The 18,714-nt window shown below is 36.6% G+C and overlaps 1 protein-coding gene across 1 annotated transcript in view; it reads left to right on the top strand.

The window, feature by feature from the left end:
• The window catches only part of SLC38A6 (solute carrier family 38, member 6), a 68,258-nt gene that overhangs the window by 32,139 nt on the left and 17,405 nt on the right, over positions 1-18,714 (top strand). Inside the window, exon 6 of the mRNA XM_005874048.2 lies at positions 9,363-9,441. Coding sequence (XP_005874110.1) covers positions 9,363-9,441 — 79 coding nt within the window. The remainder of the gene's footprint in view (positions 1-9,362; positions 9,442-18,714) is intronic.

The following is an 18,714-nucleotide window of genomic DNA, read 5'->3' as shown; positions in this document are numbered from 1 at the left end:
AGAACCTATAACCAAGATTACTCTACCCAGCAAAGCTATCATTTAGAATTGAAGGTCAGATAAAGAGCTTCACAGATAAGGAAAAGCTAAAGGAGTTCATCACCGCCAAACCAGTATTATATGAAATGCTGAAGGGTATTCTTTAAGAAGAGTGTGCTGAGCCAGCTCGGCCAGGGGTTCCAGAAGCCTGAGTGAGAGTGATGAAGGATGGAGAAATGACAGATAAAGAGAATAAGCTGGGTCTAGGTCAGCCATGGGCAAACTACGGCCCGCGGGCCGGATCCGGCCCGTTTGAAATGAATAAAACTAAAAAAAAAAAAAAGACTGTACCCTTTTATGTAATGATGTTTACTTTGAATTTATATTAGTTCACACAAACACTCCATCCATGCTTTTGTTCCGGCCCTCCGGTCCAGTTTAAGAACCCATTGTGGCCCTCGAGTCAAAAAGTTTGCCCACCCCTGGTCTAGGTGGATCTTCCTGTGCCTGGCTGAGGCCACAGAGAGCGTTCCAGAGGCAAGCTGAGCCTTTATTTTATAGCCAGAGGTAAACAAGGTAGTGGTCACCATAGTTACAATGTTCTTGTGAGTTTCACTTGTTTTGGCAGCACTTGCTGCACCTCCCACAGCCTATTAGCTACCTAGGAAGGATCTAGGAAGCTTCATAAGGTCAAGCCTAATTATGCTAAGAGGACTGTGCCCTCTAAGCTGGGACTTGTTTGTGGCTTTGCCAACAGTCTGTCCGAGGCTTAACCCTATAGCCACACCCTACAGAAGAGGAAGAAGAAGAAAAAGGTAAAAATAAAAATTATGAACAACAAAGTGGCAATAAATACATAACTATCAACAAGTGAATCTAAAAATCAAGTGAATAAAAAATCTGACGAACAGAATAAACTGGTGAATATAATAGAATCAGGGGCATAGAAAGGGAGTGGACTGACACTTCTCAGGGGGAAGGGGGTGTGGGGGGTGCAGGAAGAGACTAGATAAAAATCATACACCTATGGATGAGGACAGTGAGAGGGGTAAGGGCAGGGGGTGGGATGGGAACCAGGTGGAGGGGAGCTATGGGGGGAAAAAGAGGAACAACTATAATAATCTGAACAATAAAGATTTATTTAAAAAAATAATAAATAAAAGAAAAAAAAGAAAAGATTCTTACTTAAAAAAATAATTTGGTGTTTTGTTAGGTATTTTTAACAAATCAGCAACTATTGGTCTAAAAGCTTTCATAGATGCTATTTCTTGTCAGAAAAGGGGAATCTCAGTTCTTGGAACTTTAGGGGAGCTGTTGAGCCTTGGAGGTTAATGACTAGAAACTCCAGCCTTAAGAAGTAGTTCCTCGATTGATATACGCTGGGTCAGTGTAAGTCCTAAGCAGCTAGAGCTAGACCATATACGCGTGAGAAGAAAAACTTATTTAGGAGGATTTTTTTTTAAAAATATATTTTATTGATTTTCTACAGAGAGGAAGGGAGAGAGATAGAGAGTTAGAAACATCGATGAGAGAGGAACATCGATCAGCTGCCTCCTGCACATCTCCTACTGGGGATGTGCCCGCAACCCAGGTACATGCCCTTGACCGGAATCGAACCTGGGACCTTTCAGTCGCGTGAGAAGAAAAACTTATTTAGGAGGATCTTTAATATGTTGTGCATATGACTTATTTAATGTTATTTCTACAAAGTGGATTTTTTTGTTATTAATTAGAAATTCATTGAATACTTACAAAGTGTGTAGCATCAGATTGAATTTGTATACTTCTTCCATGCCTATCTGCATATAATATAATTCAGATAGCATTTTTTTTGAAAGATAGGATGTTCTGTTATAGCCTGTTAGTATAAATGGTCTGAGTTTTTGCAGTGATTGTTTAGAACTGAAAAATAATATAATAGCTTCTACCTCGGTCAAGCGTTCCACTAGTCACTTTAATTATACTTACCGCAACTCTTCAAGGTAGATGATCTGACCCTTGTTTTATAGAGGCAGAGATCAGTGCTCAGGGGGTATAAGTAACTTGCTTACCTTTACCCCTTAATCAAGCCAGGACTCAAACCCCACTCTGTCTGTCTATTCTAAAGCCTTAATTCTTTCTGCTATGATATAGTAAATGTTTGAAAAGCTGTGAAAAGATTAAATGTCGAGGATTTTAAAATCTCCTTGGGGACAGGAACTATGTGTTTTCATAACCTGACCTAGTTTCTGGTAAAGGAACTCAATAAATAATATTTGTTGAGTGAATGAGACAGTTAAAAAAAAAGTTCTACTTAAAAGCCTAAGATTTTGCCTCAAAGAGACAATTTTATATATTATATAAATGATATAAAGAGACTTGAAAGCCCGTTGAATGATTTGTAATTTAGAATTATTTAAACATTAAAAGGTCAAATGTATTGAGGAAAGTTAGATCTTATGTGAAATAGAAAATAAGGTATTTTGAAATCTGTTTTCAGATTAGGTAATTATGTCTTAGATTAATGCTGCCTGACTCTTTTATTCTTTGTAACATTTAAACATGTCTCAGTTTTCTTGGGATTCTATGCCCCGGATGAATCTATGAGGTAAATGGAACAGAGAGACCCTTACCAGCAAAATGAAGACCCAGTTTATTCCCTACATCTCCAGATTCCATAACTCTAGGTAACTTGCTCATTGACTTACATCCTTAGTATCTAGCACATAGTAGGCATTTAGTAAGTAAGACTCATTATAGGAAGAAAGGAAGGCATAAGACATGGAGAACAAGAAGGAAAAGTCATTGACCTGGCGTGATACTCCTTTAGGAGGAAAAGAAAGTTAATCAACTGGGAAGAGAAGACCACAGAATATATTAGTGAACATATAGTTTCTTTAGGAAAGAATCTCCTTTCAGAACTTTACAGAAAATCTTGTTTCCCCCAAGACCAATCAGGCACCAAGTATGTTATTGGGCACTAATGTGTCCTAACAGATTTTGTGGAAAAAATCTGTTTTTGAATAATCTCTAAACTTTATGATAGAAAAAAATGTGACTCACTAAACTTAGTGCTTTTATTCTAAGGTTATTGGAACCCTTGCCTTTGGAAAATGGAGAGCCATAGAGTAAAATACTACTGAAAAGCAATTCCTGATCTCTTCCCAACACTAATGAATTAGAGCCTGAGATAGCCCCCCCGCTGCCCATTTCCTCAGGAGCCTGAGTGGTGTTTGCCGAGAGTCATCGCTGTTGGGACACAAAGTCAGAAAAGCGCCTGGAAGTTTTCATATTTAATGCTGTTATGGGCAAGAGAACTCTGGCTTAGAGTTTGAATTTAGTATACTACTAGTAAAAGGATTAAGAGCTGTAATAGCAAATAAGTATAGGTACTTTCCACATAGTTCCTCTAACTGTGTTGCATAATGCAGTTCTTTTCTTAAGAACCAAGGTAAGTAGTTACATGGTTTCAATTCATTTGAACTCCTGAGATAGACCACCCGGAAGGCTAAAATATCCCCGCAAATCAAACGGTAAACCCCAAATCATCGTTAGTCAAGCTAGAGAAAGTCTATTAACTATGAACTCTTACAAGTACGTGATAAAAGTTAATTGATGTTATTACTGGTTTCATATCTTGCCCAACTCAAAATGTGGAAAGGTGAGTGGCTCCTAGGCGTATGTTAAATTCTTATTTTGCTCTTAAAAATGTGAAGGACCACTATGGATAGCATATTCTTTCCTTAGTTCTCTAAAGCCCCAAACCTTTAAAGGAGATTAAAGGTTGAATTACTGCTGCATATTGTGAAAGGAAAACCCTAAGCATTAGTGTTCTTACCGAGACCTCCTGAAATAGGTAGAGTGATCCAGCTTCTCTAGTCTGGCACGAATCCCACTAACCTTATTCTAGCGGCCTCAATTAACACCTCAGTTTGGGAATCTAAGTTTAAGAGAAACTCAGCAGCCCTTTTATTCCTCAGGCAGCCTAGTTACTAAATCTCATTCATAAACAGAAAGGTATAAATAAGGTCATTTTCAGTCGAGAACTATAAACATTTTAAATTCTCAGTGTTTTTCAAATTTATGATTTAATATTAGATAATTCTGAAACTATTTGGTCTTTTTTTTTCCTTTTCTTTTTTTCTTTTGGTAGGATAGTGAAGTTTTTTAGATGTACTAGTTTATATTGTCTCATGGGAAACAAGGATTGGGTGCGCTGTTACAATGCCATCTGCTGGTAACATCATCTGTAGTCAAACTGCAGCTTTATTGAGCCTCAATGTTGTTCAGAAATTCTAGGAAACACTTAGGGGAGAGAGAGGAAATTTGGAAGGAGTCTTTTGCACAAGTACTTCCTGTAGCAATATTTACTGGTAACATGTCACTTTAAGAAGGTTTAATAGTAATGCATTTCTTAGTACTAATTTTTATTTATAGGGGTTTAGAATAGTGAATATTCCGGTCACTTTTTATTCAAATTTAAGATCTTGATAATGGTAAAACAAAGTTATAATTTTTTTAGGTTTATGGGGGGAAAAGTTCCTCCGTATATTGTGATTTTCATTTGTACACAAATTAGGGAAATGACATTGTTGTCAGAGTTTTTTAAAAAAAAATCTTTGCCTTGGCTGATATGGCTCAGCTGGTTGAGCATCAGGAGTCTCGTGCACTGAAGGGTCACTGGTCTGACTCCCAGTCAGGGCATATACCAGGTTGCAGGTTCCATCCCCATCAAGGTGCATGCGCAGAAGGCAACTGATTGATATTTCTCTCTCACATAGATGTTTCTCTCTCTCTCCCTCTCCCTTCTTCTCTCTAAAATCAATTAAAATATTTTTAAAAACAATTGAGGAAAGATACATCATCAACATTTTTTAAAAAGTCCTTTTAAAAAAAAGCATCCCTTCTTCTCTCTAAAATCAATTAAAAATATTTTTAAAAAACAATTGAGGAAAGATACATCATCAGCATTTTTTAAAAAGTCCTTTTTAAAAAAGAGAGATTGTGTTTGTGTACTATTTTGAGTAGGGATAGATTTTCAGTGGTATTTGAACATTTAATAGAAACACCTGGTTAATAAGAAAGACATGTTGAATATAATAAACTAGTTGCAATCTGTGACTAAAAACATGTTTGAAGTAAAATTGAACCTCTTTTAGACATAAGCAAAGTTATTATTTCCTCCCATAGTACATCTGTTTAGGGCTGGCTGACTAATCCTTTAAGAAGTTGCTGAACTTCCTCCAAGTGCTGAAAACCTAATTCTGTTTTAAAAATAGCTGTGTGTAATTTTATCTTCATATGTGTATTTTAAGTGTTTAACAAAAAGGTAATTATTTTTGTAAACTAATGATTTCTTAGACCCAAAGTCCAACTGAGGCCTTTTGTATGTATATATATGTGTGTGTGTGTGTGTATGTGTATGTGTATGTGTATATATATATAAAGGAGTCCTGGGAAAAATAGTCCATAAGAGTACAAAGTTTGCGGGAAGAGGGGTTGGTTTTCATTTTAATTTTTTTTTAATTTCAATATAGTGTTAATATCTCAGACATGTGAAATAGGAAACTTCCTTTTCTGAACTATAACAATAGTTGTTGATACAGTAGAATCATAGTGGCAGAGTCCTATCCATAGTATCCTATTAGGTAGAGTCCTACCATGAAACTCATTAGCTTGTCTGAGGGATCTTGTACTAATTACTTCACTAAGCCAGCTCACAAAAATGAAATGAATTATGCTGAAAATACATTTCAATGTGAAATGAACATTATAAGTGATCTTACTAGTAAAGCTTCTAATTAATTTTCTATGTTGTTTAAATTCTTTAATTTCTTTGAACCCAAATGTTAAACACAACATTCAGACACAATTTATTGTAAATGCTGATGATAAAAGAAAAAAGAATAGCCCTGGGGAGTGGTTCTCTTGATAGACTTTCTTTTTCTTTGCTGTGGTGGATTTCTTCACTTGGTGCCCGCACTTTCCCATAGCAGAGTAGTTAAGTGCAAGTTTCTCAAGCCAGACTGGCTTCTCCCACCATCGCTAGCTTGGGCAAGTTACTCCTTTGTGCCTTCATTTCTTCGTCTGTGAAATAAATAATATCTGCGTTTCAGGTCTGTGGTGAAGGTTAAGCGAGGAAATAACGTAGAGATCACTTAGAACACAGTCAAGCATACACTAGGCACCCCAAACCAAACATGCTTGCTGTTCTCACACTTCTCCCTTTCCCCTTTCCTCTGTTTCTGACGTCGCTCCCCTCAACCTCCATGCTGCCAACTCATGTGTTTCTCTTTGTGATTAGACAACCAATATCAATACCTTTCCACTTGCTATGGCCTAATCAAATTTTACCCTATTTTAGTCATTTCTTAATATAAGAGTTGCTTTTCCCACATGGTTTTTAAAGAATACTTTCAACTTCTGTGTTTTGATTAGGTTCACAGATTTTTTGAATTTTCTTCCCAGGATAGTTTCCATGAAATGAATTCTATTAGTTATGTTTAAAATGAATGAGAAAAGAATACCTATTTAGTTAATGTGGTGAAACGAAATGATTTGTAATGGTTGAATACCTGTCATCAAGGTATGTCTTCTAGCACTAATTCTGGCTTTGGTAGTGTGTAGGCCAGAACCACTTACCTATAACCATGGCACTTATGGATGACCCTGTTACAGCTATTAATTTAGATTACAATATTGGTGTGTCTTGTATTAGGAGTGTATGCTATGTATCAATGTCAGCAAATATCACTTACAAATTCTTGCTTGTGACCTGTCTCTAAGATGTCTTTAAACACTTCCTTATGCCATTAATAGAAGACATGAGACAAAAGGTGTGACAGGCAGCTTTTTGATCAAGTGAACCTTTTGGTTAAAAAGCAATGGATATGTGAACTTTCTTATTGATATCATATCTTTGCTAGTAAAATTTTTTCCAGTTTACTTTACTGAGCTGATTGTTCTTTTCATGTGAATCTAATGAAGATGTATTTCCTAACTTAATGTATATTCTTGTTTCCTTTCTGTATTATATATAATATATTAAGGTGCTCGTCCTTGCATGAAAGTTTACTTGTAGTTAAAAAAAATAATTTAGTGGAAAGTATAGTGTCTTTCTTTGTTTTACTTGCTTAGTCATGAGTTCTGTGGTTCTGTAGCTCTTAAAACAAGCACCAGCAGTCTCTAAGAAGCAGTATTTTGCTTGTCTTATCATATATTTATATCTTGTATGCTGAGATTTTTTTTGAGAGAGAAATGTTTATATTTCTTGAAATATACATGATTCTTCAGACTGGAATCTAATGAAATAGGACACCCATTTGAAAACCAAAGAGTTAAAGCTACAACAGAGGATAAAAGTGATCAAATGATTAGCCAGAGGCTAATAGAAATTCTGGGAAGAATGACAGATTGTATATTAGAAAGAAATATGATCTCATATTCATTGAAGCTTTTTACAGCTAAAGATCTAAAAGAAATAATAGAAAATTACTGAAAGAGATGAATGTCTGAAACTTTAGAAATCCATGGAGTGTTGGATTAATCCAAGCAAGAAAGACTGATGGGCAGATAATAAATTACATTGTGTAGGAAGTCTGCATTCCTTGTTTTCAAGGTTGTTGTTTTTTTTTTTTCCTGGCAAGATATATTTAAGTAGCTCTAGGCCAGTTTCAGAAAATTCCGTTCATGATTTTTATTATCACACCATATGTGTATGATTCTTTGGAATAGATAAAGTATTATAAACAGAGACTTCAAATCCTTGAGTGGAAAAAATTAAACCTTCCTTCTGTACCAAATTAATAGCAAGTGTTTCCTTATGAGAGTGTAAGCAATATAGAACACCTTTTCTTGTACAATCCCATAAGTAAAGGAGAGTTTGAAGAAATGTACCCTACTGCTGCCTGGAAAAAGCTGTACTTCAACAGCTGTCCTTCTGCCGGAGAAAACAAATAGTCATAAACTGGAAAAGGTGTATATGTACATTTTCATTACAAAGAAGTGGTTACTTACTTAACTGTTCCAAATTTTACTTTGCCATAGGTACATGTTATTTTACTTAAAAAATTGAGTGTATATTTGTGTGTGTAATTATTGCTTTTTCATATAAATTTATACACAAAGTAGTATAGAGTCTTTTTTTTTCTCTCCAGGGTTAAGTGATCACACAGCATTATAATAATTGTTCAGGAGTCCAGCTACTTTTAAATATGTTGATTGAGAAATATATATTCTTCTTCTTAAACTATTTGAACCTTTTAATCAATTTCCCCCCAGATTTTTGCCATGAAGGCCTGGCATTCATTTTTGTTCTTAGTTTTTGTAGGTTTAGGGAGAAAGTGAAGTGTTTCCTGAAATATCTATATTATAAAAGGCCAGGGGCCTTAACGCTGTAATGACCAAACGACCAGTCATCAGGAGGTGCATGGAGCACCTCTCGGGCCCTCCCTCCACGCTGTCCCCCGCATACCCCACCCCCCGGGTGCCAGCAGCGTCGACAGAGCATTGTGGGGCCCTGGCAGTGTCCATGGAGCGTCGCGGGGCACCAGCAGCATCTGCCGAGTCGCGGGGCAGCGGACATGGCCCTGATGGCAGGCTAGGCCTAGGGGACCCTACACATGCACGATTTAATCGTGCACTGGGCCTCTAGTATATAAATAATAAAATTAATGTACACTCTTTATTCTTCATGGACATATTCTTGTTGGCTCTTTTTTCTTCCTTTCTTTTTCTTTCTTTCTTTTTTTTTTTTGGTTAATCCTTACCAGATATTTTTTTTTCCTTTTTTTTTTTTTTATGAGCAAGTGGAAGGGAGGGTGGGAGGAAGAGAAAGAGAGAGAAATGTCAATGTGAGGGAGACACATCGATTGGTTGACTCCCGCACCCACCCAACCAGGGCCGGGAACCTGCAATCCAGGTACATGCCCTTGACCTGGAATCGAACCCATGACCCTTCAGTGCGCGGACTGACACTTCAACCACTGAAGCACACTGGTCAGGGCTCTTTCTCAATATATACTTAACCTATGGGGGAAAGAGATTATTTGTCTGTGAAACTGAAATTTTGACTCCAGATCACCTGGGTTTCTATGTACTTAAGCATTTAAGCTTAATTATTTGCCTTGAACTTGAAATGTAAGCAAAGGATACATAATGAATTTACAATTATTCTTCTCTACAGAGTTATTTATCTGCATTCCCAGTATATAGATCTCTCTCTCTCCATATATATGTGTGTGTGTGTGTGTGTGTGTATGTGTATCTTTGAGGACAGTGCAGTATAAGTTAATCTTCCACATAGCCCTAATAGATACCTGTGTTTCTGGATAAATTCTTCTTTAAGTGATAGAATCTTAAAGATGATAGAATTCTAACAGGAATTCTCTTTGTTCTTTTTGCAGCTATGTCATCTTATCTTTTAATTATTAAGACAGAGCTTCCTGCAGCTATTTCAGAATTTTTGTCTGGAGACTATAGTGGGTAAGAAAAAATACTTCACATGTGTCCACTTATTTACTAGTTCAATAAGTATTTATTAAGCTAGTGGGAAGTAAAACAAATGTAGTCCCTGCCCACAAGACACTTACATATTAGGCAGGGGCAGAGCAGTCATGGAGGAGAAAACACTCAGCAGACGTTTATTGGTGATCCATTATGTATGAAGCACTGAGCCATGAGCCCTTTGAAAGGCCAGGTGTAACCCTTACAGTCTGTGAGGGTGGGATAGGGCAGGACAGGTTTGAGCTAGATCTTAGAGAAGGGTAGAGGAGAAATTTCTGGGGATATGCAAGATTGGGATGGGGGAATGGAGAAAAAGACTAAAAGTACTGATAGTAAAGGCCAACAAAGGATGGAGTGGATAAAACCGCTGTCACTTTTCAGCCAGCTATCATGATAAAGATAAATCATATTGATAAAGTTACAGCCATACGTGAGATTCCTATTATAAAGCATGATTTAAAAAATTATTTTCAAAGGTTGTTTTTTAACAGTGTTATAAACAGTACTAAACCACATCATACCCCCTTTTCTCCTTATTTTAAAAACACTGTGCTGTAAAGATTGTTGACTCATTTCTTTTTATAGGGGAAAAACAAATTAATTATACTTTTCCTTTCACTACATAGAACAAGAAATTTTGAGAAAAATAAACTTAAAAAGACAGAATACATTGTTTTGTTATCAAGTTATTTTACATAATTTATAAACAACAACAACAACAACCTGTCAGACTTTTAGATTTAAGTATTTGGTTGTTTTGCTCTAATATTTGAACTTAATCTGGATTAAAGAGCAAGTTTTCAAAATGTAGTTTTTAGCGTTTACAACTTGGTTTATATGAAAGAATTCTCCTTAGATAACTGTAAATACATATTTATAAGGAAAGTATGTATACTTTATTTTTTCATCAAATTTATTGGGGTGACATTGGTTAATAAAAAGTATGGTATACTTTAGATCTAAATAAGAACTGTCAAGAAAATGTGGTTGGAAAAAGTTCTTAATGATGTTTCATTATCAGAAATATTGTGCCTTAATATAGTACTTTATTAGTTCACAAGGTTTCCTCATTCATTATCACATTTGATGCTCACCAGTACCTTTTTTATCTACAGCTTTACACAGTTACTTTTAATTTTTATGATCTTACTTTGATAAATAATTCCTATAATAAATAGCTATGAGGAAATCACTTTTGTACTTGCAGTAAAAATATTGCAGACAACTTTTATTACTCAAAAAGTTCTATGTGATAAATTTCTTTTATAATACAGGGCTAAGAACTCTAGGCAATATGAGGTAAAATGAAAACTGTTAAACCAAGAGTAAGGAGGTGTGTGTCCTACCCATTTCATATTCAGAAACGTCAGGAAATTAATTTAACTTCTTTTCACCATAAAAGACTTAGGTTTCTTCACCTGCTATAATACTGGCAGTACTATATTGCCTTCTTAAAAAAGTTGTTGGGAAAATTAAATAAAATATTGTACGTATATGTGCTTTTGTAAGTTGATAGCATAGTGTAAATATGCAGAATTAGAAGAAAAGAAATTTCAATAGTGTCTGTATTAAAGATGATTTTTTCTTATTTGTTCTGCTTGCCTGGAAGGTCAGAGTCAAATTTGAATGTTAATCCTGATAGTTGTCATACACGTGTTTTCTTTCTTTTCCTTGGTCCTGAATTGGGTCACTTCTATACACATTTTAAAAAATGTTTTTTATTGATTTGAGAGAGAGAAAGATAAAAACATCAATGACGAGAGAGAATCATTGATCGGCTGCCTTCTGCATGCCCCCTACTGGTAATTGAGCCTGCAACCCGGGCATGTGCCCTGACTGGGAATTGAACTGGGACCTCCTGGTTTATAAGTTGAAGCTCAACCAGCCAGGCATATTCACAAGTTTTTTTGGTGTGTGTGTGAAGCTCAACCAGCCAGGCATATTCACAAGTTTTTTTTTGTGTTGTTTTTTTTAATGTTTTATTGATTTTTTTACAGAGAGGAAGGGAGAGGGATAGAGTTAGAAACATCGATCAGCTGCCTCCTGCACACCCCGCATTGGGGATGTGCCCGCAACCAAGGTACATACCCTTGACCGGAATCAAACCTAGGACCCTTCAGTCCGCAGGCTGACGCTCTATCCACTGAGCAAAACCTGTTAGGGCAATATTCACAGTTTTTTATTGTTATATGTGTTTGTGCAAAGAGGAAGAATAAAAATACATATAAAATTAAGGTAGAATATGACAGAACTGATATTAAAACGTAGGTCTTCTTTCTCTAAAAGTGGTACTTTTACCATAGCTTCAGTTTAAATCAGTTGCCATTTAATTTTTTTTCTGGCTTGTTTAAAAAAATAAAAATTAACTCCCATCTCACTTATATTAATAGAAAATTGATAAAAATGTTACTTTTACATGTCACACATGAACTTTTAAAATTATATACTTCAGCCCTAACTGGTTTGGCTCAGTGGATAGAGCATCGGTCTGCGGACTCAAGGGTCCCAGGTTTGATTCCGGTCAAGGGCATGTACCTTGGTTGCGGGCACATCCCCAGTGGGGAGTGTGCGGGAGGCAGCTGATCAATGTTTCTCTCTCATCGATGTTTCTAGCTCTCTATCCTTCTCCCTTCCTCTCTGTAAAAAATCAATAAAATATATTTTAAAAAATTATATACTTCAAAATACTGTATCCAATTTGCATAATCTCTGTTATGATGTTTTAAAATTGCATATTTAACAGCTTTAATGTTTAAAATCTAATATATATTTGCTTATTTTGTTTTCAAATTTTTGAAAAAATTAATACGACTAATTATATTGGTTAGCATGCAGATAAATCATTAGTCTTTAAAGCTTAAAGCTGTAAAGTAAGAAACAAATGATATGGTAATTTACTTAACTATCTAGGGTAGTTTATTTCTGGATAGAGTTACATAGCACTATTTCTTCTATGAGATCAATATGATATTGATATGCTTTTATTTTAGAGTTTGACTTACAGTGACTTCCAGTTAAGATCTTTTAAGTGAGCTTATTTTCTGGGTTGTCTGTGAGATATGATGTACCTTTGTGAAACATAAACCTTTACAAAGATGTTATTGAAAAGAAACTTTATGTTCATAATATTCCACTTTCAAAAATTACTATTAGAAGTCAGAAGCTATAATACTTATACCAAACTATTATGAGACATCTATATTTTTCATAGAATAGTTTCTATTTTAAAAATCTACGTCTGTTAAAATGTGGAAGCTCTCTGTTAACATTTAATGATCTTGTCAGGGGAATATGATTGACACAATTAAGTTGTCTTGCATTTGAGTTACAAAATTGATATGGGATGTGAGTCAGATCCTAATTCAGAACATATGATACTCTTGTTCCATTCCATTCGAGAATGAAATTAAAGCAACTTATAAATAAATCTGGTTTTCATTAAAATATGGGGGGGAAAAGTCTGCATGCCAAAGCATTTGAAATATAGTTTAGGATTTATACTCTATATTTCATAGTTGGAACATTTTTATCATACAGGATTAAATCCACAGATCAAACAAGTTTTCTAGGAGGTATAAAACTTTTTACTCTAATTCTGTTAGCTTAAAGAGAAAGTATATTTATATATCACAGTAGGAAAACAGGAGTTCTGTTAGATAATTCTTTGTTCTCCCTCTCAGATTTAAGAGTAGGGTAAATCTAAAATCTTGATTTATAAAATATATTTATTTAATGTGTGCTTTTTGAGATTTCTTTTTACTGGTTTGTATTTTATAAGTTTAATCACTTCTGTTCTTTGGAAATATCCCTTGGAAAGAAAATTCAGTTGACTGACATGCATGTGAAATGTAAACTAACTTTACTGAGCATTACTGTATTGCCTTTATTGTCAGCATTATGAATATAACTTAATAAGGGTAAGAAATAATTAATAACCAGCAGCCAAGCAGGGATAGAGAAATTATATTTTGAATACAGTTTTTTTACATTAGGAATTTAAAGTCAATCTGGTAAAGAGGTGAATAAAGGAAGCACAATGTTGAGAAAAATGAAGCAATATCTGGAAAATACAATAAACTCAAAGTGACTCCTCAAGAGTAGGGAGTATTTCCATTACTCTATCCCTAAGATCAGCATCATCCGTTTGCTGATTCTAATGACATATGAGATGAAGTTGTTGAGCCAGGTGATCTGTGAGGTGCTATGACTGATTCTGAGTTACTGCTGGGGGGGGTGAAGTTATCTCAGACCTCAGTTCAGTGCTGTGGGCAGTCATGTGGCTTCTATGATGAGTAAATTGTGATTTGAAATAGTATAACATTATACAGTATAATATAATGGTATAAATTATAAAGTTCAGGATTCCAAAGTGCTCCTTTATTTTTATGCAACAGAACAGAGTCTGGTCCTGAGGATTAAGGTGCTCCCTTCACTGCTCTGCCCTCCTGACAGCAGGGACCGCAGGACTAACTGCGGGATCTGCCTTGGTGCTCCTCTGGCCTCTCCTCCTGGCGCTGCCACTGTCTGGGTCTGATTGAGTCCCAGACGAAGGAGATTTCAGGCCCAGAGCCCTGGGCTCTTCGCCAGCTTAAGAAGTTTAGTTGCCAGGTGTTCTTCAGTGAGGGATATTTTGAAGTTTCCACTCTGATACTACCTATTTAAGAGTGGCGAGCAGATGAACGTGCCAAGTATCATTTGTATTGTTAATATGTGTCCTCTCTTAGGACCTCCTGCATACCAGGAATTGAGGGGCATGTGAATGAAAATGCAGAGAGCACAGCTTCAAGTCCATTAGACCTACAAATACGTGTACATAGGCTTTAGTTTCTGGCACTTGCATTTTCTAAAGACATGAATTAGGGTGGAGAAGGGAAAGTTATGTTCACAGTGCTATTTATTTATTTTTTTATTTATTTCAGAGAGGCAGGGAAAGATAGAAACATCAATGATGAGAGGGAATCATCGATTGGCTACTTCCTGCACACCTCTCCTTCCCCCTTCATAGAAACATCAATGATGAAAGAGGATCATTGATTGGCTGCCTCCTGCACACACACACTGGGGATCAAGCCTGAAACCCAGGCATGTGCCCTGATCAGGAATCAAACTGGGACCCACTAGTTCATAGGTTGTCAACCACTGAGCCACACCGGCCAGGCTTCACAGTGCTATTTCTGCTATTGCTCCTTTTCCAGTCCTATTAAAGAGGAAGTTGTCAGCACCCAATAGTACCCATTAAAGATACATAGAGAGGATTTCCTCATAAATCAGGTTGTAAAAAGAGACACAGTGAATGAATCATGAAGTCCATGTTAGAAGCTAGGGGTTGAAACCATGCAGAGGAACACCTTTTCTCCTATTTTCTTTCTTTCATTCATTCATTCTTAATTGAGATAAACTGACATATAACATTGTGTAAGTTTAAAGTATACAGTGTGTTGATTTGATACAATTATATATTGCAAGTAGAGGCCTGGTGCATGAATTTGTGCATGGGTGGAGTCCCTCTGTGGCCTGGAGGGATGAGGCTGAAACCCTCAGTCCAACGCTGCCTGCAGCTTCTACTGCCACTCCTGCTCATCCTGGCCCCACTGTGCCTGCCGCAGGCTCCTGCCCAATCAGTCCCTATTGTGAGAGGCTCACGCTGTGGCAGCAGCGCTCACCAGCCATGAGCCTTGCACCTGGCACCCTCCCAAGGGGAGTGGCCTGTGGGATCAGGCTGAAACCGGCTCTCCAACATCCCCTCAGGGGTCCTGGATTGTGAGAGGGTGCAGGTCAGGTTGAGGGACCCCACCAGTGCACGATCGGGCCGGGGAGGGACCATGGGAGGGCTCCAGGGCATGTCAGGCCCATTTCACTCAGTTCCGATCGGCCGGACCCCAGCAGCAAGCTAACCTACTGGTCAGAGCATCTGCCCCGTGGTGGTCAGTGCACGTAATAGCGACTGGTCAACCAGTTGACTTTCTGCCCCCTGGTGATCAATGCACATCATAGCGAGTGGTTGAGCAGCCTTAGCATATTACGTTTTGATTGGTTGTTTGGTCTATTTGCATATTACCCTTTTATTATATAGGACTAGAGGCCCGGTGCATGAAATTTGTGCACAGTTGGGGTCCCTTAGCCCAGCCTGCACCCTCTCCAATCTGGGACCCCTGTTTAAACCAGCAGTCAGACATCCCTCTCACAATTCAGGACCGCTGGTTCCTAACCGCTCACCTGCCTGCCTGCCTAATTGCCCCTAACCACTCTACCTGCCTGCCTGATGCCCCTAACTGCTCCCCTGCCTGCCTGATCGCCTTTAACCGCCTCTGCCTGCCTGATTGCCCCTAACTGCCCTCCCCTGCCGGCCTCATCGCCACCAACTACCCTCCCCTGCCAGCCTGGTTGCCTCCAGCTGCCCTCCCCTGGCAGCCTGGTTGCCCCCAACTGCCCTCCCCTGCTGGTCTGGTTGCCCCTAACTTCTCTCCCCTGCTGGCATGATTGCCCCTAACAGCCTCTGCCTTGGCTCCCGCCACCATGGCTTTGTCCAGAAGGACATCCGGATGGATGTCAGTCTAATTAGCATATTACCCTTTTATTAGTATAGATATGATTACCACAGTGGTGTTATTTAATGCCTCCATCATGTCACATCATTATCATTGTGTTTTGTGGTGAGAGCATTTAAGAGTTAGCCTCTTAGCAGCTTTCAAGTACATAATGCAGTACTGTTAACTGTAATCACAGTGTTGTGCATTAGACCCCTAGAACTTACTCATCTCTAACTGCAAGTTTGTACCCTTTGACCAACATCTCCTTGGTCCCCCTAACCCCCAGCCTCTAGGAATCACCATTCTTCTCTGTTTCTATGAGTTTAGGATGTTTTAGATTCCACATATAAGTGATATACAATATTTGTCTTTTTCTTTCTTCCTCATCTTAGTATAATGCCTCTAAGGTCCATCCATGTTGTCACAAATAATAGGTTTCCTTCTTTCTCCTGGCTCAATAATATTTCATTATATATATCACATCTTCTTTATCCATCATCCATTGACAGACACTTAGGCTGTTTCCATATCTTGGCTATTGTGAATAATGCTGCAATAAACATGGGAGTGCAGATATCTTTTCATTTCCTTTGGATATATGCCCAGAAGTGTGATTGCGGGATCATACGGTAGTTCAATTTTTAGTTTTTTGAGGAGCTTCCATATTATTTTCCATAGTGGCTGAACCAATTTACAATCCCACCAGCAGTACACAAGGGTCCCTTTTCTCCACATCCTGGCCAACACTTATCTCTTGTTTTTTTTTTATGATTCCTATTCTAACAGGTGTGAAGTGTTGTCTTATTGTGTTTTGATTCTTATTTCCCTGGTGATTAGTGATGTTGAACACCTTTTCATGTACCCATTGGCTATTGGTATGTCTTCTTTGGAAAAATGTTCATTTTTTTCTGCCCATTTTTAAATCAGATTGTTTTTATTTTTATTTTTGTATATGAATTGTATGAGTTCTTTATATATTTTGGATATTAATTCCTTGTCAGATATATGGTTTGCAAATATTTTCTCCCATTCTGTAGATTGCTCTTCATTTTGTTGTTTCTTTTGCTATATAGGTTTTTAGTTCGATGTATTCCCACTTAATTTTGCTTTTGTTGCTTGTGCTTCTGGTGTCATATCCAAAAAATTGTTGCTAAGACATCAAGGAGCTTTCCCTCTATGTTTTCTTCTAGAAGTTTTATGGTTTCAGATCTTACACTTAAGTCATTAATCTATTTTGAGTTAATTTTTGTGAGTGGGAATTGAACTGTAACCTCCTGATTCATAGGTCGATGTTCAACCATTGAGCAGCCACATCGGCCGGGCTACTAAATTGTCTTTTTAAAAAAGCTGCTTAATATCCCATTGAGTATGCTGTTATCGATATTTTTCTATTGTTGGATATATAGGATTTCCCCCAGCTATTTAATACTATAATGATGTATTCATAGCTTCATGCACATAGAATTCTATATATTTAAGATTATTTTTGAGAATAAATTACCACATTTGCTTTGTTCTTGCTACATATTATCAATGTTTTTCCAGGAGATAGTACTACATTGACAAAGTCACTGGCAACATATGAAGGACCAATTATGCTACATCTTCAAATTTTATGTCTAAAATAATTTTAGTGCCCAGCCAGTGTGGCTCAGTGGTAGAGCATTCATCTATGAACCCAGAGGTCACAGTTCGATTCCTGGCCAGACCACATGCCTGGGTTGTGGTTTTAATCCCAGTGTGGGGTGTGCAGGAGACAGCCAATTTTCTCTCATTGTTGTTTCTATCTCTCTCTCTCTCTTCCTCCCTGAAATCAATAAAAATACATTTAAAAAATAAATAAAAAATAAATTTACTAGTTTAATTTCAACAGCCTCATTATTTCTTTCATTGCATTGGATTTTTCTTCATGTGTATTTACTAGGTGTACTTCTTTCATGAGTTGTTTGTCCTTTACATACTAAAGTCTCTAGTATTAAAGTCTTGGGAAATTCGTTCTAACTCTTTAAAACTTCTATAAGATATTTTATATTGAAAAATTAAAAGAACATATATGCAAACAAGGAGAAAATAAAATTGCTCATATTGTTACCACACAGAAATATCTACTTTTTGTATTTTGAGTATATCCTTCTGATTTTTAAAAAATGTGCATCCACTTTTTTTAAATAACTAAATATACCATCCCACTTTTTAACCTACCTTTTCTAATTCAACATTCTAATGACTTATGAAAATTTTAATACTTTTTTTCTGGTAATCCATGTACTTTCCTGAAAGTTTGAAAAATATAAACTATAAAGAAGAAAAATTACCCATTATTCTACCGCCTAAAGATAATGTCTACTGATTTATTGCAATTCCTTTCCATTTTTAATCTGTATTCTTCCTCAAAATTATAATCATGCTGTAAATATTTATTATGTTTACTGAATATTCATTATATTATTATATCTATGAAGTGATCTTTTATGAGTATCCCATAGTTCCATAATTTATTTTTAAATTGTCATGGTATTAGGTGTTTGTTTCCAATATTTATTATTATTTTCACCAGTTTTGTACACTTGTTACTCCTCACCAACATTGCCTATCTTATTTTTTAAAATTATTTGCTAATTTGGTACTTGAAATGGCATCTCATTATTTTGATACATTTCTTAAATGTAAATTCATTAATAATAATATTAGGATCCCACAAGAACATATCTTAACAAAAGGA

The sequence above is a fragment of the Myotis brandtii genome, unplaced genomic scaffold, assembly GCF_000412655.1.
Source record: "Myotis brandtii unplaced genomic scaffold, ASM41265v1 scaffold423, whole genome shotgun sequence".
NCBI classification, from domain to species: domain Eukaryota; kingdom Metazoa; phylum Chordata; class Mammalia; order Chiroptera; family Vespertilionidae; genus Myotis; species Myotis brandtii.
The sequence above is the reverse complement of the archived record's forward strand: the minus strand, read 5'-3'. Positions and strand labels throughout refer to the sequence as shown.